General features: G+C 40.5%; 1 protein-coding gene across 4 annotated transcripts in view; it reads left to right on the top strand.

Moving 5' to 3' along the window:
- TNS2 (tensin 2) overlaps window positions 1-24,971 on the top strand; it is a 275,183-nt gene that overhangs the window by 206,032 nt on the left and 44,180 nt on the right. For all 4 annotated transcript variants that reach the window (XM_077483895.1, XM_077483898.1, XM_077483897.1 and 1 more), the window contains exons 15-18: window positions 4,082-4,211; window positions 5,816-5,881; window positions 9,799-9,915; window positions 17,711-19,132. In XM_077483895.1, coding sequence (XP_077340021.1) covers window positions 4,082-4,211; window positions 5,816-5,881; window positions 9,799-9,915; window positions 17,711-19,132 — 1,735 coding nt within the window. The remainder of the gene's footprint in view (window positions 1-4,081; window positions 4,212-5,815; window positions 5,882-9,798; window positions 9,916-17,710; window positions 19,133-24,971) is intronic.

Below are 24,971 nucleotides of genomic sequence, written 5' to 3'. Positions count from 1 at the left end.
CAAGGACTTACTAATGATGTTTATCAAGCCAAACTGAACAAATATTAGCCTCACTAGACTAGACTGTTTTATGTGTGGTTGGATGTGGATCTAACAATTCACAGCACTCTATTCATCATGTTATATAAAACATGCATAGATTATATAAATATATTCTGGTTCTGGAAAAGTAGCCACCTTCCTTTTGATTCTTAAGCTGGCCATAGACGGATTGAATCGAATCAGCAGGAACCGGCCGAGTTTCAAACCATATATGGGCAGGCTGAATCTACCCAAGTTGATTGATCGACTTGAGTTCAACGAGCCAGTCAGATTTTACATACAATTATTGCTAGCGTCTCTCCTGGTGGGGGCGGCTTCCACCGCTACACAGACAGTCTGCAGGAGCCCGAGATTGCACCCAAGATCTGCTGATTGGGGGGGCATAAAAATAAATAAATGTACTTTTTTTTTTTACCTACAAAACGATGCGCATTTATTTTATTTTTTTAGAAAGGCAAAGATCGTGGGAAGTTATAAGCTGACAGCATTTTTGGCAGGATCAGCAGGTATTTTGTACACTTATCCAACAGATATAACAATCATTTTAAATGGACCAAAGAAGAGTAAATAAGAGAAGTTTATTGTTAGGCTGCATTTACACCTGAGCGTAGCGTTTTCAAGCAGAAAATTGCGCAAATTTACAGCGATCTTGCTGCGTTTTTTACCGTGATTTTTTTTACGGCGTTTTGCCGCGATTTTGTGCAGGGCAAAAGGTCACCAATGTAAAAAGAAGAAAAACGCCCAAATCTGCTCGATTCGAGCGAAAAAAAAAAAAAGGGTCTGTAACTTGTTTGAGCTTCAGGCGTTCGGCTTCATGTGACATGGAGTGGAGATGTGAACCATCTCCATTGAGAATAATACATTTTTTCCCCTCTAGCGTTTTGTAGCTTCAGGCTTCAAGCTACAAAATGCTCAAGTGTGAATGGGGCCTTAGGCCGCGTACACACGCGGGGACTGTTCGGCCAACTTTGTCCGTCAAACAGTTTCGGCAAACAGTCCGCTCAAAATTAGCATGGACGGACATGGCCACACACGACGTACGAACAGTTTGCTGAAACCGTGCGCGATGACGTGAACGGCACGTACGACGGGACGAAAAATACGACGTCCTATACACTGCATTATAACTTTCGGCGTGTAAATCCTTTCTGAGCATGCGCGGAACTTAGTTTGTCGAACAAGCCTACACACGAGGGAACTGTTCGCTGAAACAAGGTTTCAGCGGACAGTTTTTCGGAAATTCCGAAAAACCTTGTTCAGCGGACTGTTCGCTGAAACTGTCCGCTGAACGCCCACACACGGGCGGACTGTCCGCCGAAACACTGTTCAGCGGACAAAGTTGGCCGAACAGTCCCCGCGTGTGTACGCGGCCTTAGAGTTTACGTACTATATTAAAGATAAGACATGTTTTTGAAAAATAGAAGTTGGAGTTTTATTTACACAACTTGAATCTCCAGCCTGTCTCCTACTCTCCCATGGCTGATATCAATCTATGTAATAAATATATACTCTAAGTAAACTTGACTTGCTGCACTTAAGCTGTTCTGTCGCAAATGCTTTCTTCACTTTTGTTTTAGAATTGTGCAATGAGTTGTAGCTCACGGATACTTTTATGCTATGTAGGAAGTCAAATTCACTGCTGTTTTTCATAAAACTGTCAGTTACAGAAGAGTAAGGAAGATTCCCAGTGATAATTCTAATACCACTTACTTAATCAAAGTAGGTCGAAACTGAAGCTGGAAGACATTTGGTCTGTTTAAGCATACTGTTTCATGAACAACTGCTATATTTTTTCCATTATACTCTTTTCACCTTTATTTCATTAAATTTTGTATCTCATTTATTTATTTATTTATAATCTATTTATTTAATATCTTTTATATATATTGGTGCTGTTGATCTCCTTATTCATTTTTCTGTCTATATATAGTCGCAGCAGTGTTAGCGGCACTTTCCGAAACACCTAAGCACTTGGGTTTTTAAGGCATCAGATATCAAACAAACCATGACCATATATCAACATACATAATTTTTTTTTTTGCATAATATAAAAACGATAATTGTACATAAAACAACACTACACTTTAAAAATTATTGTGATAATCCATTGATATTGATATAACTAACTGTTCTGTCCCACAAATGGGCCATATATAATGCTGTGGACAAATAGGGGTTTATTTACTAAAACCGTAGAGTGCAAAATCTGCGATCTTTGTCAAAGCTTTATTGAACAAGCTGAAGTTAGAAGATGATTGGCTACAATGCTGCACCAGATTTTGCACTCTCCAGTTTAACTCATCACCACCATAGAGTCTTTGCAAAGAAGAGGGAGGAGAAAATTAGGGTCACTGATGAGATCTACACGTTTCCCAGCCAAAGCTACTTTGTCAGGGACAATACATATGGACATACCCCACTTTTAAGTACACAATGGGGTTTATTTAATAAAGCTGGAAAGTGCAAAATCAGGCTCACTTCTGTATAGAAACCAATGAGCTTCCAGGTTTTATTACCAAAGCTTAATCGAATAATCTGGGGTTAGAAGCTCATTAGTTTCTATGCAGAAGTGAGCCTGATTTTTCACATTCCAGCTTTAGTAAATAAACCCCATTGTTTACTTAAAAGTGGGGTATGCCTGTATCAGAATCTACAATTCTGTAGTTGTAGCTGTGAAACATGTAGAACTCATCAGTAAAGCTTTTTTTTCTCCTCCTTTGTGAAGACTCTATTGGGTTGATTTACTAAAACTGGAGAGTGCAAAATCTGGTGCAGCTCTGCATAGTAACCAATCAGCTTCTAACTTCAACTTGTTAAATTAGGTTTTGACAAAAAAAACTGAAAGCTAATTGGATTCAGTGCAGAACTGCACCAGATTTTGCACTGTCCTGTTTTAGTAAATCAACCTCTATCAGTCCACAGCATTATATATGACCGTTTTTTGGAAAAGTACAGTTGGGTGCCTTGGCTTATAATGCAATATGTTTGTAGAGGGTTGGATATTTGCTTTGGGTGCACCAATATCAATGATTGACAGAATCATTTTTTAAGGGGTAGTAGGTGTTCCATGTACAATATATTATATAACATTTTTATTTATATATGTTGATATATGGTTGTGATTTATTTGAACCTAATGCCTTAAAAACCCAAGTGCTTAGGTGTTTTGTGATTGTAACTAATATTAGGATGTGGCAAATTTTATACCACTCGCGATTTGTATTTATGTCAATGGCACATCATTTCTGTGGATCAGCTATACAGCAGACCAAAATGTGTCAACATATGTGTCTGGGTGACAAAGCAGGAGCACTACTGGGAGACCATAACCAGAAGTGGTTGAATAAAGAACACCATGGCAGGATCACCAGATATTCCTTTAGTAAAAGGCATAGGCATGCACAAGGGGGTGCCTGAACACACCCTAATCACTATGTGTGGTGCTGTTTTCCCCTCCTGGCCAGTTTCCCCCACCTCCCGTGTTGCTCCTCCCCCGGCCCGCAGTGCTGCTGGCTCCCCCCCCCCACCCAAGCTGCTGCAGCGCATGTTTCAAAATGGAGAACGAGGTAAGGGATTAGAAAATATGTAATCTACAAACTCCTTCCTTTTTTAAATGAACACACTCACTCACCATGTTCATTAATGACTGGAGCATAGTAAACCGTGTTTACTATGCTACAGTCTGTGAATAAACAGAAAGATGTTGAGCACAGAGCACTTTCCATCCATTTACTGCCTCATGCAGCTGAGGCGCAGACAAAGGCATATGTGTTTGAGCTTTGGGGTGCACACCCTAATGCTTTGGGGAGCTTTGGGGTGCACACCTATGGTAAAAGTAACATATTAAAAAAGATTGAAAACAACTTTTGAAATTACATTAACATGTTAATGTGTATATGAGATATTTGTGATTGGGTTTAGTTCTACTGAAAAATCTCATGTCTGTAGTTAACTTTACTCGTGATTGCTTTCTGATGTCTCAACAACTTATTCTGTAGTTAGAATTGATAAGCAGCATTAATCTTTGTGTGTTCCACAGGTGAAATGTTATCACAAGCTTTGCAAGCCCCATGAGAGAGAAGTGCTTTTCCGACTTCAGTTCCATACATGCACCATTCATAACACACATCTGTGCTTCAGTAAGGACCAGCTGGACTGCGCTTGCACAGGTGAGGAGAGAAGGAGCATCATATGCAGTGCAGCTACAAATTGTCTACAGACCTCTCTGCAAGAATGACTGTACAAGGGCTGATCTGTGCAGCGAGCAATGGGTAGCGTGAGATCTACTATTTTGGATCATTGCCATGATCCTCTCTGTCTTCCTTCCTTGAATCAAGTTCTTGGCCAGCGTTGGCTGCATAGGGTGGAGGGCAGTTCTCTGTTCTGTGCAGGAAAGGGAACTATCACTAATCAATCACAAGAATTTTCCACCTGCTATGACAATGAGCACTTGTATGTTCATCAACTTGCAGGAGTACCAACTTTATTCTCAAAACAGTTGTATGTTGCTTTTACAGCCATCTCAGGTCATCTATCAAAAGATATATGAGAATATGTAAATGTACCTTAAATAATCATATTTTAATATCTTTTAGAATAAATCCACTGTTGGGCCTCTACCACAAGATCTTAAATTAGCAAAAAGACCAAGTAGTTGGCAGTGCCTGTCAGCACACACCTGTTACCTTAATATTTGTTGCTCCAGAACTGCCTGAAACACCCACCAAACACTTCCTAGTGGCAAGCACCCCCCAACACCGCTTCCTATCCCATAGTACAGAGCTTTGGGTCTGGATGATCTTTCAGGTGCACAATGACAAGTTTGCATCGCTCAATGGTGGCCTATTCAGAGAGAAACCGGTGACTTGGCATCAGTGACTCTACACTACACACTATACAGCAGCCAACATCCCGAAATAGATTCAAGTCGGTACCTCTGTGTCATCAAAATGTGGTAGACTTTATTAGCTACATAGTCAATACAGTGCAAATACGCTAATACGTTTCACCTGTCAGGCCTTAATCATAGCAATGATTAAGGTCTGACGGCCGAAACATGTTAGTGTGTACACACCTCATTGACTATGTAGCCAATAAGATCTACCACATTTGGATTACATCAAGTTGCCAGCTTGATTCTATTCCTAATCTTTCAGATGATCTGTGCTTTAGTGTATATGCTCAGATAGTGACCATGAAAACGTCTGTATTTGCATATCTACTTTGTGAGAAATCAGTGCCAATATATGCCCCCATGGGGATGCTTGAGGGCTGGAAACTGTAGTAAAGTCGTACAAACTGACTTGAAGATAGGAAAGAACATGGAAATTATTGCTTTCAGCCAAATGCACAAAGGGCACAAGGGGTAGGGAACACATTTTGAGGGTGTACATGATCGGGGGTTTATGTACAAGTTCAGATTACTAATTGGGGACCTCTGGCAATGATATATTTAAGTGTAGCATTTATACATTTCATCGTCTCACCACATACTGTGCAAAACATATTAAGGCTCCATCTGTCTACTATATTAGGATAAAGTCACTTATCTCGGTCCTAGGTAAAGAAAAGGACAGCTCTGTATCATGTTTTATGTCCTTTTTAGATCTGCTGTTATAAAACAAGGAATGTAAAATTCTGTTCACAGCAACATTTTTTTTAGGTCATATTTTAAGTGCTCATTGATTGAAACCAGTTGCATGTGTTCTGGAACTAACCCAAATTTAATAATGCAGTTCTTTAGCATAGTAGCTATTTTCTTTTTCATTCTTAGATGGAAGATTCCCAGAAGATGCAGCTGTTGAGTTGATATTTTCTTCTGCACAGGACAAGGCAAAAGGTGAGTGAGAATAGAATGCTCTAGCCCCACTTCCGTATGTACACCTTTATAAAAGCCAGTGTGTACCCAATACCCCATGATGTATGACCTCCAAAATATCTACTGTACTGTATGTGCTGCAGCTGATCTATGCCCCGATTTTTAAGTTAGCCACTTTGTTTAAACCACCCAACTAAATTGGGGTGGGTTATGACCCTTTACCATCAGGGAATACAACCCAGTGCATTGATGGTAGTGAAGTGAGTGAGCAGTCTGCAGGTTTTGTTCCTCTTTATGATTTACAGCTGGGTCACTGGGCTTCAGCAAAATGGCAGCCTCCAGCAAGAGGAAACATGAGCAATGCTAGAGGTAATTTACAGAACACACTAGTTTGGTAGCATAATTATTAATCTAGAATATATGTTTCTTGCTAAAGAACATTATTTTTTATCAAGTTGTTATGGGTAAAGTTCCGCTTTTACAGTAAAAGTTTCCTAAGAGAGATATGGGGACTGCCATTGCCGAACAACTTCTGAAATTTCTAGCTTCCTGGCTGTTAGGCTGACGCCTTTGCTAAATATACTGGATGTCATGCTGACCTCTTGTTGAAAATGCTAGCTTCCTGGCTGTTAAGCTGACCCACTGGCTAAAAATGCTAGCTGTCCTCCTCACACATATGTTGCACTTGTCAGGCTGCTTTATTTAGCCAGGAAATTAATGGCCTCAACCCCCTACATACAACCAGTGGATCCAACAGGTTAATAAGATATTAATTTGTGGAAAAAAACACCTATTAGTATAGGTATACACCTAAAAAATTCCAAAAACCTGGCAGCAATGGCTGGATACTCCTGGGGTAGCTCCTTCGCAAAATGGTTCTTACCAGTTTGCTTCATATATGAAGAGGTTCTTGAGGGTGCTCACAGTGACCTGGAGTAGTAGGTTTGTTCTCTTTACTAGACAAAAAGTATATGTTGTTGAATGGTATGGACTATAGGTAAAAGGGAAAGGAAAATGTTTTTTGTAGAGTAAAAACAATCCCTGATTGTCTTTTTGATACCTATAGAGTCTTTACTTTGAATGTTTGTACCTTATTAATTTCATACAATAAAAAACTGATAACAAAAAAAAAAAAAAAGTCTGACTGCTAAGTTGACCTTCTTGGTGAAAATGCTAGTTGCCTGGCTGTTATGCTGACCCTCTAGCATTAATTACGCTTTGAGTTTCAAACCTAGAATAATTACACATATCAGACTCAATGTATACTTGCTCTGGGTTACCGACTCAAAGTATTGAAGCCAGAGGGCCATTCAGCTAGCATTTGCAGCATATATCAGCAATTGCACCATCCATGTTTCTCTCGGAAAAGGTTAAACATTATCCTGCAATTAGGCAGGGATTATTCTTTAAGGGCTCATTTACACCACAATCCACGCATTCACTGTGTAGTTCCGTGTGTGGACTTACACACATTTGTAGTGCATTTTTTGTTTGTGGAGTCCGTTTGTGGTCAACTTTTTTAGGCATTATTAATGTTTTTGTTTTTTTTTGCATTCACACATGTTCACAGTGGGGGTTATTTACGGAAGGCAAATCCACTTTGCACTGCAAGTGCACTTTCAAGTGCAGTCACTGTAGATCTGAGGGGGACATGCAAGGAAAATAAAAAACAGCATTTTTGCTTGCACATGATTGCAGAGCTTCCCCTAATTTGAGAGCTTCCCCTCAGATCTACAGCAATCTACAGTACACTTGCAGTGCACTTGTTGTGCAGAGTGGATTTCCCTTTAGTAAATCAACACCAGTGTGTTCATGTACATTTACATGTGTTCCAGGATATCTATGTGCACACAGAATGCCATACTTTTTAAGATGCACATGAAAGCATCACACTTAGGTAAATCTACTCATTGAAATACATTCATTTTCTTGGACAGTTGTGCTCAAAAGTTTACATACCCTGAGCGAATTTATGATTTCTTGGCCATTTTTCAGAGAATATGAATGATAACACAAAAACCTTTCTTTCGCCCATGGTTAGGGTTTGGCTGAAGCCATTTATTATTAATCAACAGTGTTTACTCTTTTTAAATCATAATTACAACAGAAATTACCCAATGTACCCTGATTAAAAGTTTACATACCCAAATTCTTAATACCGTGTATTGCCCACTTTAAATCAATGACAGCTTGAGGTATTTTTGGATGAGGCTTTTTATCTTCTCAGATGGTAAACCTGCCCATTCCTCTTGGCAAAAAGCCTCCGGTTCCTGTAAATTCTTGGGCTGTCTTGCATGAGCTGCATGTTTGAGATCTCCCCAGAGTGGCTCAATGATTTTGAGGTCAGGAGACTGAGATGGCCACTCCAGAACCTTCACTTTATTATGCTGTAGCCAATGACAGGTCGACTTGGCCTTGTGGTTTTGTTTATTGTCATGTTGGAATGTCCAAGTACGTCCCATGAGCAGCTTCCTGGCTGATGAATGCAAATGTTCCTCCAGTATTTTTGGATAACATACTGCATTCATCTTGCCATCAATTTTGACCAAATTTGCTGTGCCTTTGTAGCTCATACATCCCCAAAACAGCGAATCACCTCAGAGTACCTTTCATCATAGGCCTTGTTGACTCCTCTCAAAATGTAGCATTTATAGTTGTGGCCAAAAAGCTCAATTTTGGTCTCGTCACTCTAAATGCCTTTGTGCCAGAAGGTTTGAGGCTTGTCTCTGTGCTGTTTGGCGTATTGTTAGTGGGATGCTTTGTGGAATTTGCGTAGTAATGGCTTTCTTCTGGTGACTCGGCCATGCAGCCCATCTTTCTTCAAGTGCCTCCTTATTGTGCATCTTCAAACAACCACATCACACGTTTTCAGAGAGTCTTGTATTTCACTTGAAGTTATTTGTGGGTTTTTCTTTGCATCCTGAACAGTTTTCCTGGCAGTTGTGGCTGAAATTTTTGTTTGTCTACCTGACCGTGGTTTGGTTTCAACCCCTCATTTTCCACTTCTTGATTAGAGTTTGAACACTGCTGATTGGCATTCTCAATTCCTTGGATATCTTTTTATATCCCTTTTCTGTTTTATACAGTTCAACTAGCTTTTCCCGCAGATCCTTTGACAATTCTTTTGCTTTCCCCATGGCTCAGAATCCAGAAATGTCAGTGCAGCTCTGGATGAAAGATGTAAGGGTCTGTCAGGAGTCCAGAAACTCATTGACCTTTTATACACACACACTAATTACAAGCAAACAGATCACAGGTGAGGATGGTTACCTTTAATAGCCATTTAAACCCCTTTGTGTCAACTTGTGTGCATGTTATCAGGCCAAAATCACCAGGGTATGTAAACTTTTCATCGGGGTCATTTGGGAAGTTTCAGTTATCATTATGATTTAAAAAGAGTAAAAACAGTTGATTGATAATAAATGGCTTCAGCCAAACACTAACCATGAGGGAAAGAAACGTGTTTGTGTCATTCATATTCTCTGAAAATGGCCAAGAAATCATAAATTCTGCCAGGGTATGTAAACCTATGAGCACAACTGTATATGTGTTCATACTGCATTTAAAAATGTGTTTGTCTGCATCTTGTGTAAGTGAGCCAACAAAACATCTGGCTTGTACAGGGGCTGCTTTCATTTTTCATTTCTTTTGGTTTTGAACAAAGTCTCATTTCAGTTGTTTTGGCTGGTTAATGGTTAATCATGGAATCACATTATGGTAATCTTGCATAAATCCTCAATATTTGTCCTGCTTCCTCCCACTGCCTTAAGACCCCCAGCAACATTCTGCAAATCTTGTCCCCTTTACATTTGTGTACTGACCTTTGTGACGTGAGTTCTTACACATCTGGCTCACACCTACACAGCACTTCAATGTTATGTCTGCTTGCCTTCCTGCAGTCCGCTAACATGTTGTGATATCTTCCCCGGTCATTAAAGGGCGAGATGTAGTCCGGAAGGATCCCAGCATTTCAGTTGATTATGACATCACTGATCCATTAGTACGTTATGACTCCTATGAGAACCTCAACGTTAACCATGAGGACAGCCTGGAGGGTGAGTTGACCATATGTGTCATATAAGCTTTTAGCAGAAGCGTTTAACCTATAGCATGGGGGTCTCTTCAATTTGGTGTCTGTCATGCAGTTTAGCCTGGAGGGTTAGATTTAAAGGATTAGTCATTTTCCTTTGAAATGATTAGTAAGCAAACATAGAGGTTTGAATTCAAGTTAATATTATGGTGACCTTATGTTACTGTGGGCTTTATATAAAACAATTAAATTTTTAAGGCATTGAAGTCTTTTATGTTCGTGTGAGTAACATTGATGATTCAGTGGGAAAGGAAGAGACGGGAAAAGTATGTGTCTTGTATACCTAAAGCTGAACACCAGACATAAATAATTTCAATTAAATATATTGTTCAATAGCCACAAAGAATATACATTTACTAATATGCATGTAATGCCTTAGAAAACCAGGATACCACTTTGTAAAATAATGGTGATATTAACATTGTGCTGCATATAATCTGTGCAGAGGACAGACCTGTAGATGGTCTAATCACCCCCCTCTCCTCCAGCACACACAATCGTTCATACAAATCTTCTCTTCCTTCACAAATGCCCCGCCCCCACCTGGCACAAATCTTTGTTACCACTTCCCCCTTCAGCCCAGGTCATCATGTCCCTCCAGTACATTTCCACTTCCTTCTTTGAACTTATAGACCTCAGATACAGCACAGCAGAATGCTGGCGGATGTCCTTCTTACCAGCCCCCCCCCCCACCCCCCGCATTGCGTCGTGTGACACAAGCCAGGTAGGGGCAGCTTCCCCCAGCTCTGAAGTCTGTCATTCTGACAGATAGCTGCCATGGAGAGATGCCAGCTGCTGCAGTGGAGGGTGATCTTGGCAGGGTATGTGTCCTTGGTGCCTGGGGCCAATATGGTCTGTCGTCCCTTTTTTACTGTTCATATACTTAAAAAATCTTTGGAGATTTTTTCTTGCTCTCCTCCACTATGTGTCTTTCATGTTATATCTTAGCCACCCTAATTGCCCCCTTACATATCTTGTTGCATTCTTTGTAATGTCTGAATGCAGATGATGATCCCTCAGCCTTGTGTTTTTTGAAGGCCTTCTCATTTGCTTTTATATGCATTTTTACATTGGCGTTAAGCCATCCAGGACTTTTGTTCGCTCTATTAAATTTATTTCCCAATGGAATGCACTAGCTAATGCCCATATTTAATATGCTCTTAAAGCAAACCCATCTCTCCTCCGTGTTACATAGTTACATAGTTAGTCAGGTTGAAAAAAGACACAAGTCCACCCAGTTCAACCACAAAAAAAAAAAGAAATATATAATAATATCATACAATCCCATATACCCAATTCTATACCCACAGTTGATCCAGAGGAAGGCAAAAAACCCCAGCAGAGCATGATCCAATTTGCTAAAGCAGGGGGAAAAATTCCTTCCTGATCCCCCGAGAGGCAATCTGATTTTCCCTGGATCAACTTTACCTATAAATGTTAGTACCTAGTTATATTATGTACACTTGTCCTCTTTGTTGACTGTAAAGTGAATAACTCGACACCAAGTTCACTATATGGACCCCTTTATATATTTGTACATGTTGATCATATCCCCCCTTAATCTCCTCTTATCAAGAGTGAATAAATTCAGTTCCTCTAATCTTTCCTCATAGCTGAGTTCCTCCATGCCTCTTATCAGTTTCTGTTCTTTGTTTCAAAGATTTTATCCCAATTTAAATCTTCTAGCAAGGTTCCTAGTTTAAGGAAGTTGGCTCCTTTGAAAGCCAGTGTCTTTGTGTTTACCTTGTGTTTTCTATTTGTGTGGTTTATACTGAAGCCAATTGACCTGTGGTCGCTGTTTCCTAAATTGCCCCATATTTCCACATTGTTTTGTATTGTTGGTAATCATTAGATCTAGTAACTCCTTGTTTCTAGTTGGTGCGTCTACCATCTGACCCATGAAATTGTTCTGCAAGACATTTATTAACTGGCGAGCCTTAGACAAATGTGTGGTTCCCTCTGCCCAATCCATGTACTTCGTCTGCTTGTCTTCAGCAAACTGTTTGCAGGCTTTCCTGTGCATCATCTTTAGAAAAGGCTTTCTTCTGGGACGACAGCCATGCAGACCAATTTGATGCAATGTGCGGCATATGGTCTGAGCACTGACAGGCTGACCCCCCCCCCCCCCCCACCCCCGCCCCTTCAACCTCTGCAGCAATGCTGACAGCACTCATACGTCTATTTCCCAAAGAGAACCCCTGGATATGATGCTGAGCACGTGCACTCAATTTCTTTGGTGGACCATGGTGAGACCTGTTCTGAGTGGAACATGTCCTGTTAAACCTCTGTATGGTCTTGGCCACCATGCTGCAGCTCAGTTTCAGGGTCTTGGCAATCTTCTTATAGCCTAGGCCATCTTTATGTAGAGCAACTATTTTTTTATTTTTTATTTTTTTAGATCTTCAGAGAGTTCTTTGTCATGAGTTGACATGTTGAACTTCCAGTGACCAGTATGAGAGAGTGAGAGCGATAACACTAAATTTAACACACCTGCTCCCCATTCACAGCTAAGACCTTGTAACACTAACAAGTCACATGACACTGGGGAAGGAAAATGGCTAATTGGGCCCAATTTGGACATTTTCACTTAGGTGTGTACTCACTTTTGTTGCCAGCTGTTTAGACATTAATGGTGTTATTTTGAGGGGACAGCAAATTTACACTGTTATGCAAGCTGTACACTCACTACTTTACATTGTAGCAAAGTATAATTTCTTCAGTGTTGTCACATGAAAATATATAATAAAATATTTACAAAAATGTGAGGGGTGTACTCACTTTTGTGAGATACTGTACATGAGCATATATGATTGCACATAAATCCTACCCCGTACTGGCATCCCCTTTTCTTTGAGGTGTGTGAGGGCCATGAGTAGAAAACATTCTAGAGCCTATTTACTGTAGGTGCATTGACTCAAAGCTGCAAATGTCTCCATACATACAGTAAAATATAAGTATTTTAGGAAATTCCAGAAATTGCAACACATGGAAATGTTACTTTTACTGTAGCAGTGTTGTGGTGTATTTGGATCTGTACATGTTGTATATAGAATATACATTTTCAAATTATCTCTGAAATCATCTATAGTAATTTCGGTTTGCTACAAGGATTTTTTGTGGAATAGTTCATAATTGTACAAATGTTGATTGGGGATCATTTGTATCCCTTAGTAATGTTTACATATGATTTGGGTCTGGTATATCCATGCTTCTGCTGACATGTCCTGCACACTACTGCCAGTTGTCGTTAATGGCAAGCTCATGATTGTGAGCAGGAAAGGTTTGTTTGGTGGCAAAAGGGTGGAGGAATCATCCAATTTAGAATACACTGGAGTAGGTCCGAAACAACTAATTGATTAATCGACAGCTAATCGATTATTACAATAGTTGTCAACTTTTGTCATAATCGATTAGTTTGTCAGCTGATTAGTTGGCCTGCATACAGAATACGTTAATTTTTTACATATCAGGAAATAGAGTTAAGCACACATACAGCTCAGAACACTGCCCATACATGTCAGTGAATGCCTGAGAACTTGTGAATGTGAATGTGTGAGGAGCAATGCCTCATGGGACATGTAGTCCTGGGCGGGAAGTGGGTGGTTCTAAAGGCAGAAGTTTTTTTTTACCTTGCTATAGGGGCACTCTATACTATACTTTGCAGCTTGCTATAAGGGCACTGTGAAGGCAGGAGGAGCTAGAAGTGTGGATGGGTGACCTCAGAAGAGGAGAATCAGAACTGCTCTGTGTAAAACCATTGTACATCGCAGGTAACATGTTTGTAACATGTTTGTTGTTTAAAAAAAAAAGTCAATTTTTTTGCAATACGGCACTGCGTTGCTTTAACTGACAGTTGCGCGTTCATGTAATGCTGTACCCAAACAAAAACAATTTCCTTTTTTTCAACAGATGGAGCTTTTTTTTGGTGGCTGCATTTTTTATTTTTTACGGTATAAACAAGAAAAGACCTACAATTTGGAAAAAAAAACAATATTTTTGACTTTTTGCTGTAATAAATATCCCCAAATTTAAAAAAGAAAGAATTACTTCATTAGTTTAGGCCAATATGTATTTGCAATATTCGCAATAAGCACGTATTGATTGGTTTGCGCAAAAGTTATAGGGTCTACAAAGTAGGGGATAGATTTATGGCATTTTTTTTTTTTTTTTTACTAGTAGTGGCGGTGATCAGTGATTTTTATCGGGACTGCACCATTTGATTGGACACTTCTGACACTTTTGTGGAACCACGAACATTTATACAGCGATCGTTGCTAAAAATAGCCACTGATTACTTTAAAAATGTCACTGGCAGGGAAGGGGTTAACACTTGGGGGCGATCAAGGAGTTAAGTGTTCCCTAGGGAGGTGTTTCTAACTGTGGGGGCAGTGTAGTCACAGGGAAAAGAGATAGATTGCTGTCCCTGATCATTACAAACAGGGGATGCCCTGTCTACGTTAATCTGGCCTTGAATCTGGGGTCAAAACCAGGCACAGACTTGATCCGGGACAGTGTCCTCAGTCCAGGGACTGTCCCCGGAAACAGGGGACATCTGGTCACCCTATCTTCTGGGTGTATTTATTATTATATATAAGTAATATATATTATTACTTTCACTGTTTCACAGTATAAATTAGTGATTAGCTGCTCTTTTTGTACAATAAAAGGCTAATTTTAGTTTTTTTAACCCCATTATGACAGGTGATAATAAAAAAAGCATACTGCTGCTACTAGACGTCTTAGGCCTGGTTCACACCTATGCGTTTTTGGTGCTTTTTTCAGAAACATGCTACAGTTCATTTAACATGGTTTCTTGTAGGACACGTTCAAATCTATGATGCTTTTTTTAGCCGTTGCGTATTTTGAAAGAGTCAAGCACTTTTTTCAATGCAAAACGGTGCCTTTTTTGCTTTTTTTGGTTCAATAGGCTTCAATGGCGAACCTGAAGAAAAGAATTTAGTGCATTTTTTCCGTGATTTGCATTTTTTAATCTGCCCAACAACAAGTTAGCCAAAAAAAGTGCAAAACGCAAAATCGCGTGTGCAAAAACGCACAGCAAAAAAAAAACTGCAGAAACGGATCAAAAGCAAACTGCTGAGGTCTGAACTGAGCCAAAAGCCACATACACACTATTCGATTTTCTGCAGATTTTTGTCTTCAGATTTACCAAAAACATATAATATGAGGTCAAACCTTATGAGTTTCAATTTGTATGCAATCAGGCAGGCCCTTGCACTACATGGTTTTGGTACATCTGAAGACAAAAGTCTGCAGAAAATCTAATAGTGTGTATGGGGACTTATGCTGGCCATACAGGCATCAATTTTTGGATGGGAATATTCATACGAAAAATCTTTATATACACACTGAATGAAAGAATGTCATTTGAAAATGTAATTTGCTTTTAACATTCAGTTTTAAAACTAATGTCATTTCTGAACGAAAACCACATACACTGTCTGAAAATTCCTTTGACCAAGAAGTTTTCTATTCTGCTTCTTTGAATTTTCCCATCACTGGTGGAAAACGAATGTCGATTTGACCCCACTAATGTTTAGAAAATCGAAATGAACGTTCCCAAAATAAACTTTTTTTTGAAGGACGACATTTTTGTATGGCCAGCATAAGTGACAGCAGGCGCAAGTAGCTTTTATCAAGCCACCTTTCTATGACAAGGAAGTCTGTCATACATAATGTATTAAGCCCCATACACACTATCAGACTGTCTGCTGTTTTTTTCCTTCAGGTTTACCAAAACCATGTAGTACAAGGACCTGCCTGATTGCATACACATTGAAACCCCTAAGGTTTGACCTCATATTATATGGTTTTGGTAAATCTGATGGAAAAAATCAGCAGACAATCTGATAGTGTGTATGGGGCTTTACAGTTCTGTCTGAAAATCAAAAAAACAATCTTTCATTTTTTTTTTCTTTAAAACGTCTGATGATATTTACCAGATTCAACCTCTAAAAGTATATACAGTATATAGTTGTTTATTTAGAGTCCCTTGAAAAAGTATTCATACCCCTTGACACTTCCCACATTTTGTCATGTTACATCCAAAAAAATAATTTTTTTTTTTTTTGGGATTTATGTGATAGACCAACACAAATTGGCACATAATTGTAAAGTGGAAGGAAAATTATATGTTTTTCAATTTTTTTTTACAAATAAATATCTGAAAAGTGTGTTGTGCATTTGTATTCAGCCCCAATTGCCTTCAGAAGTCACCTAATTAGTAAATGGAGTCATTTAATTTCAGTATAAATACAGCTGTTTTGTGAAGCCTTCAGAGGTTTGTTAAAGTACCTTAGCGAACAAACAGCATCATGAAGACCAAGGGACACACCAGACAGGTAAGGAATAAAGTGGTGGAGAAGTTTAAAGCAGGGTTAGGTTATAAAAAAAATATCCCAAGCTTTGAATATCTCACGGAGCACTGTTCAATCCATCATTCCAAAAAAAAGAGTATGGCATAAATGTGGATAATGTCAAGGGGTATGAATACTTTTTCAATGCACTGTATGTTTACCAATGCTTGTAGATATTTAAGAATACATTTTTTTTTAAACTTTACATATTAACTAAATTACACACCACACTTTATTTAAGGTTATTTTCCGATTAATCAATAAATCGGCCAATTAATCTTTAATGAAAATAGTTGCAGCCCTACACTGGAGCTCATGCTGACAGAATCATCTGATCCTTTGGCAGAGAACATACAGACCCTAGGCATAGCTTCCTTTTCATCCATTACGCACATTCACTATACAGCACATGTTGAAGGACCTTCCTATTGCTTCTAACAACACTGCCTTAACATTAAGAATTCAATGAATAAAGGACAAAAACAAATCCATCTGTCCCAATTGGTGTAGACACTCGTTTCATGTGTTGGCTATCATGCTGTACTCATTTTGCTTAGTTTGTTGACTCCTTTAAAGCAGAACTATAGGCAAAACATTTATTTTTATTTTGGAAAGAGTAAGAGAGGGTTATAACCCCTGTTTTTTTGCCATCTGTGCCCCATTGGGGAGATTTACTTTCACTTCCTGTCCCATGGCCAAAACAGGGAGTGAGAAGAAATCCCCGCAAATTAAGGAAATCCCATGTGGACCCCCAGGTCACCAGAACTAGTGTCCCTATTGGAAGATTTCCCCTCTATTACTTTTCTGGGGACAACCCACAATTTCGTATTTTCTTTTACTTTCAATGTTAATGGTAAACTGGACAAATAGGGAGGATTAATCTCCCTAATGGGGGCACAGACAACATTAAAAACTGACAGTTTTTCTAATCCCTCTCCTCTGTATTCAAAACGAAAGGAAACGTTTTGCCTTTAGTTATGCTTTAGTGTCGGTTCACACTGGAGTGACTTGTCAGGTGACTTAGTCACCTGACAAGTCAAGGTCAATTCAGTGCAATGGAACCGTTCAAATCAGAGCGACTGACTTAGAAAAAGGTTCCTGCACTACTTGGGGGCGATATCGGAGCGGCTTGCATTGACTTCTATTAAAGAAGTCCTTTGCAAGCCGTGCTGAAGTTGCATTGTGCGGAGTGGCTTCAGAGTCAAGTGACTTTGAAGATGCCCCAGTGTGAACTGAGCCTTAAAGTTTTTCTATTATATTTCATAACAACATCAAACACTCTTATTTACTTTCATGATATTATCAATTATGCCTATGACTTCATAAGTTTCTTCAGTTGTTTTTCTGTCTTTTGCTCATCTTTTTTCTATCATTCTATTTCCATAGATCTTAGTCATACTCGTGGCCCATTGGATGGAAGTCTGTATGCCCGAGTGAAGAAGAAGACAACACCATTGACATCTACTAATGGAAGTCCTGAGCAACATGGACGTCTTTTGTCTGTTAGCAGTGACTCTGGCCATTCTTCAGCTGCTACAGAAAGGTTTGAGGAGACTCCACAAAAAATATTACCAACAGCTGCTGAGAGACAAGACTTGGAGAAACTTCTGGGTGGTTTTGGAGTCAATGTAAAACAGGAGGCTGAGCCCCAGTACTCTCAGGTTCTTAGACGTGAGGAAGTGGTCACTACAAATGCACACCAGAAGCAGAATGAAGGAAGACTTCAAGATGTACAATATCAGGTTAATCACGGAGTGCCAAGCCAGAACATTCAGCCAAAAATGAACGGAGAATCAAAACTTCAGTATTCCCCTCCGTGGTCTGCAATGTCTGATGAAGGAGCATCTCAAAGTTTGCCTTTAACGCCCCCATCCTGGGAAGAACAGAGGGAATCACCTTGTGAAAATTCTTGGGAGGGCCAGGCAGATCGTGAGACAGCCATTCTAGAAGAACAGATGGGACAGATTGGTGGCTTAGCTATGTACCCAGGAAGAAGGTCTTTATTATCTAGACACTGTTCCTGTAGATCGGGATATGCAGGTCCCAGTATTGAGGGGCCTCCTAACAGGTCCTACTTCAGATCAGATGGCATCTTTGATTCCCGTGGTCCACCAGGAACAAGTGCCGTACTGCAAGGTGTTCACTATCCAGGCATATATGGAGAACAAGAGAGAAGGAGGCTGTATCGCTCCTTGTCTGAAGGACCTCAACATTATCCAAATCAGACACAAAGTCCACCAAAGAGAGGTAGTCTCAGAGAAAATCGGCAGTACATGTACCAGCCTCCTGCTCATGAACCTGTTTTGCCACCTATGTGCCCCTGTTCCCACTGCCAGAGCTCACCTTGCTACCCTGTGCCAAACTTGTGGCCTTTGGATGGAGGGAAGATGCCACCAGTTCAGCATTTTCATCGAGAACAACTGCCATTACACCTATCACAGCCGTATGGACAGGCCAACCATGAAATTCTACCTCCCTTTCAGGTTCCCTCATCTAAGATGCACTATGGGTTCCCCATTTCTCATAATGAAGATTCTATGCATTATAACCATTTTGCAGATGCGGGATATGCCCATGCTTATCCACATTTCTTGCACACTTCTTATCTTCCTACACACTGTCCACCTAATGGTTATGGTGCCCATTCCTTTCCCACATGTATGTCTTCCTACAACCAGCCTGGCAGTCCATCTCCTCCGAGCTCTGTGTCTCCCATTGTCACTTCCTGTTCTGGCCCTCGGAGAATGAGCGGTGACACCATGTCAGCAGGCAGTACTGGGGAATTAACACCACCACAACAACCGAAAGGTGAGTAGAATGAAACAAACTTTATTAAAAATATATTAAAGCAACTCTTTACTTGCCACTGTTTACAGAAACCACCACCAAGTATAAACTATTCAGAGTAGTAATGTATAGACAGTTAACATACATTCTTCTCCTAGCGACCTGCTATATTTCCTCCTGCTCAGAGGTGAAGCCAGACTGGTGTTAATCATGGCCAGCACATCAAAGACACACGTGTCTTCCCTAGGACAGGAAGTAAGGTATCAGTGCTTCACGAGTGGTTAAAGACAGAGATTCTTCTTCTAAAGAACAGGAAGCACAGGACCGATCAAGCGCCTTGATGCGATTCAGTTCGCATTTGTAGCGCTATACAAATCATTCATTCATTCAGATAAGGACTTAGCTAATGGCTTCTGAGAAAGACATATTATTATTATTATACACATATTACATATTATACATTATTAAAATACAACTAAAGGTAAAACTTTTTTTTTTAGTTTTGAACAGAGTGAAGATGGATTTGAACACCTGCCAGTTTTTAATTCTGCCTGTGCCCCCAATGGGGGAGATTCATCCTCTCTATTTGTCCTGTTTACATTATCATTGATAGTGAAAGTAAAAGAAAATCACAAATTTTGGGTTGTCCCCAGAAGGGTAATAGCGGGGAAATCTTCCAATGGGGACACTAGTTTTGGTGACCCGGGGGTTCCCAAGGGATTTCCTTAATTTACAGGGATTTCTTCTGTTTTGGATATAGGGCAGGAAGTGAAGGAAAATCTGCTTAATGGGACAAAGTTGGCAAAAAATAAACTGACAGCTGTTATGATCTTGGGTATTTGCAATAGTCTAATTGCCACAGATGTTTTGTTGCTAACATACCGTATATTGGCTATTTCCAGACAGAAATTTGTTTTTTCAAGTCTAAAAATGACTTTAAAAAGATTTGATCTATTCAGGTGATAGTATGTGTGCTTACATGTAGTGAATTTTACATCTGACTCTTACGCTTGCCCAGTGGAACTGGTAGCCAGCTAGAGATTTTGAGTACAGTGCCACCTGCAGTAAAAATTTAGTATAACATCCACACTCTTGTGAACCGTCCCAAGAGGTTGGTAGATATTATTAAAGTAAAGTGATTCTTGTTTTTTTATATATATTTATTGTTTTTTATATATTTATCTATAGTAATTGATCAATATATTTATAGTCTAATGTACAACATTAACATTCAGGGCATCCGTATTACACAGCTTGAATATACTCTGCTAGATGTCTATCTGCAATTTGGGGTTGAGAAAGCTTGAGATTCCAGAATTTGGAACTGCCCATCCCAAATAGGGAACCATTTCCATGCCTTAGCATTTTTGTAGCTGGCATGTAATTATGTTAGTAGGGTGTCAATTATTATCTTTAGATTCAAAACAAAAACATAGTACAAGGTTCAAAACATTTATAGTGTAATGTTTTTTTTTTGTGGAAAATTATAGAATAAACGTATCCGTAAAAGAGGAGGTTGCAGTGACTTATTAAACTAAGACCCTTTTCACACTGGAGTGTTTTTCAGGCACTTTTGGGCTAAAAATAATGCATGTAAAGCACCTGAAAAATGCCTCCCCTGGAATCCCAGTGTGAAAGCCCGAGTGCTTTCACACTGGAGCGCTGCGCTGGCAGGACGTTAAAAGAAAGTGCTGCAAGCAGCATGTTTGGGGCGGTGAAGGAGCGCTGTATACACCGCTCCTACCCATTGAAATGAATGGGAACCGCTGCTGAAGCGCCTGCAAAGCTTTTTGGCAGCGACACTACAGGGGCGCATTTAACCCTTTATTTGGCTGCTAGCAGGGGTTAAAAGTGCCCCACTAGTGGCCAAATAGCACAGCTAAAACGATGGTAAAGCTCAGTAAAACTAGCAGCATTTTACCATCAACGCCCACCCGCCCTAGTGTGAAAGCAGCCTTATAAAGTCATAGTTTTGGCCAGAATCTAGGTTCTGGTCTCAGCTTCTGCCTGCTGTCAGAGTACAGGCTCTAAAGAAGTTCACAGAGAGCTATCTGGATTACGAAGACTCACATTATCCTTTGCCTCCCACCGAGAGGTTAAAAAAGAGGAAGTTCATCCACTATATGCATCCCTTGATTTTGTGGGAGGGGGTTGAGGTAGTTGAGGTTTACAAGCTTATTAAGAGTACAAACCTGTCTGATTGTAAGTCAACTATGAACCTTTTGTATCCTGGCCTTGCGTTAGTGCATATAATACACACAATCTTTAAAGCCTGTTTTTTTTTTTTCTTTACAACTTTGGGATCCATATTGAGAATCAATTGATCTGCACTTGTATAGCGCTGCAATGGTAGGTGGGCCAGTTTATTATTATTATATAGTATTTATTTAGTGCCAACAGTTTCTTTGCAAAATGGAGGGAGACACTACAGTTACAATACAATTCCATGCAAGAGGGATCAGAGGGCCTTAGAGCTTACAATCTAGAAGGGAGGGTCAAGTGATACAAAAGGAAATTACTGTTAGGCATGAGCTGATGGATAAAGTAACAAAAAAGTTTATTAGAGGCAGGATAGACCTATTTCAAGTAATACATTTTCATGAGCATAGGAGATAGATAGACGGGTTGAGGCTCTGGAGAAGCATATGAGGCAAGCATGGGATGAGATGACAAGGGAACTAGAGAGCAGGAGGTCTTAGAAGGAGCAAAGAGAATGTTTTGGTTATTTTAACATGAGGTTGGTGATGTAGCTGGGGGCAGAGTTGTTAATGGCTTTGTAGGTTGTTAGTATTTTGAATTTTATTTGTTGGGTGAGCAGAAGCCAATGGGGAGCTTAGCAGAGAGGGGTAGTGAACACCTAATGGTTGGTAAGGCGGATGAATCTGGTAGCAGAATTCACAATGGACTGAAGGAGTGATAACCTATGTAAAGGTAGGCCAATGAGGAGGGAGACACATTAGTCAAAGCAAAAGACTTTGTGTTGTCAAGAAGGGACATATTTTGGCATATGTTACAGAGGTTGAGGTAGAAAGGTTTGGACAGTGATTCAATTTGGAGCCAAAAGAAGGGTTTAGAATCCAGGATGGGGCATGTTGGGAGGGACTGATATTTGGGCTATTGATCTTGATGGAGAAATCAGGGGAGGGGAACGGGTGGTAAGGAATTTTATGAGCTTCGGTTTGGAAAAGATTGAGTTTGAGGAAATGTTGTGACATGCATACTGATATGTCCATAAACTTGTGATGAGCCAAGAGACTGATGGGGTGATCTGAGGGTGAAAAGATAGACTTGGGTGTCGTCAGCATGAATTGGTAGTGGAAACCATGGGAGGCGCCAGGGCTGGACTGGGACAGAAAATTGGCCCTGGACTTCATTCAGACCGGCCCACTTTAATTTTGCAAACACGCACAAAAACAGTATGTAAACTATACACAATTGCGCAAAAAAATAAGATAAAATTATTCATCAGTTACTGTGACCAGTGCCATTAAATTATTCATCAGTTACTGTGACCAGTGCCATTAAATTATTCATCAGTTACCGTGGCCAGAGCCATTAAATTATTCATCAGTTACCGTGGCCAGTGCCATTAAATTATTCATCAGTTACCGTGGCCAGAGCCATTAAATTATTCATCAGTTACTGTGGCCAGAGCCATTAAATTATTCATCAGTTACTGTGGCCAGAGCCATTAAATTATTCATCAGTTACTGTGGCCAGAGCCATTAAATTATTCATCAGTTACTGTGGCCAGAGCCATTAAATTATTCATCAGTTAACGTGGCCAGTGCCATTAAATTATTCATCAGTTACTGTGGCCAGTGCCATTAAATTATTCATCAGTTACTGTGGCCAGAGCCATTAAATTATTCATCAGTTACTGTGGCCAGAGCCATTAAATTATTCATCAGTTACTGTGGCCAGTGCCATTAAATTATTCATCAGTTACTGTGGCCAGTGCCATTAAATCAATAATTGACCAGTGGCATTAAATAATAATCAGTTACCGTGACCAGTGACATTAATATTAATTTAATGGCACTGGTCAATTATTAATTTAATGTCACTGGCCACGGTAACTGATCAATAATTTAATGCCACTGCTCACGGTAATTGATGATCAGTTACCGTGGCCAGTGACATTAAATTAATAATTGACCAGTGGCATTAAATTAATATTAATGCCACTGGTCACGGTAACTGATTATTATTTAATGCCACTGGTCAATTATTCATTTAATAGCACTGGCCATGGTAACTGATGAATAATAATCAGTTACCATGACCAGTGGCAGTACATTTACCCTTCCCCCCCTCCCCCGCCATGCTGCATATTAGAGAAATCACAGACACTGACAGTAACAGCCAGACTCTCAATTTATTATTAAGCATGCTGCCATGCAGCCTGCATCCCATATAGCGTCTGATTAGCTTATTATTTAGTGCTTACTTACTTACTGATCGACTTTTCTTTGTCCCCTGACCCTGTCTGTGCTGCTGTCTGGAGTGGACTTGCTGTAAGGAATTTTCAGGTTCCTCCTCGGCGGCGCTGGCTCCTCTTGGTTGCGGTCGCAAACAGCAAAGCTTGGGCAGCAGCTTACTATGCTCCGGCTCCTCCCATGTCCTCGGGCTGCCTCTGCCCTCCAGCCGTGAGTGACGTCATGGCGCCGGGACAAGGAGGCAGCCTGTAATGTAGGGTGACCACGTTTCCAAACTGTCATTCAGGGACACCCCCCCCCCCCCCCCCCCCAAAAAAAAGATGATTTTTTAGCCAATTTTTGGGGCAGGGGCATATGAAATCAGCAGACCTGTGTGCAAGATCAAAAGCGGGCCCTAGGCATTAAGAACAACAACACATGTCTTAAATTGCACTAAATATTGGCTTAAAGGGGGTGTTGTTTAGGGCTGCAACTAACGATTATTTTCATAATCGATTAGTTGGTCGATTATTGTTTTGATTAATCGGTTAATAACCTTAAAAAAAAAAGTGGGTCAAATTGACGTTTAATAAATAGGGAATGCGGAGTGTATGGTGGTGAGTAATATGTACAGGAGAGGAGTGCAGAATGTATGGCGGGGGGTAATATGTACAGGAGAGGAGTGCGGAGTGTATGGCAGGGGGGTAATATGTACAGGAGAGGAGTGCAGAATGTATGGCGGGGGGTAATATGTACAGGAGAGGAGTGCGGAGTGTATGGCGGGGGGTGATATGTACAAGAGAGGAGTGTATGGCAGGGGGGTAATATGTACAGGAGAGGAGTGTATGGCAGGGGGGTAATATGTACAGGAGAGGAGTGTATGGCAGGGGGGTAATATGTACAGGAGAGGAGTGTATGGCAGGGGGGTAATATGTACAGGGGAGGAGTGCGGAGTGTATGGCAGGAGGGTAACATGTACAGTGGAGGAGTGCGGAGTGTATGGCAGGGGGGTAACATGTACAGGGGAGGAGTGCGGAGTGTATGGCAGGGGGGTAATATGTACAGGGGAGGAGTGCGGAGTGTATGGCAGGAGGGTAACATGTACAGTGGAGGAGTGCGGAGTGTATGGCAGGGGGGTAACATGTACAGTGGAGGAGTGCGGAGTGTATGGCAGGAGGGTAACATGTACAGGGGAGGAGTGCGGAGTGTATGGCAGGAGGGTAACATGTACAGGGGAGGAGTGCGGAGTGTATGGCAGGGGGGTAACATGTACAGGGGAGGAGTGCGGAGTGTATGGCAGGGGGGTAATATGTACAGGGGAGGAGTGCGGAGTGTATGGCAGGAGGGTAACATGTACAGTGGAGGAGTGCGGAGTGTATGGCAGGGGGGTAACATGTACAGTGGAGGAGTGCGGAGTGTATGGCAGGGGGGTAACATGTACA

This window comes from Lithobates pipiens, unplaced genomic scaffold, assembly GCF_037356315.1.
Source record: "Lithobates pipiens isolate NorthernLeopardFrog02 unplaced genomic scaffold, aLitPip1_a1.2 Scaffold_16, whole genome shotgun sequence".
Taxonomy (NCBI): Eukaryota; Metazoa; Chordata; class Amphibia; order Anura; family Ranidae; genus Lithobates; species Lithobates pipiens.
The sequence above is the reverse complement of the archived record's forward strand: the minus strand, read 5'-3'. Positions and strand labels throughout refer to the sequence as shown.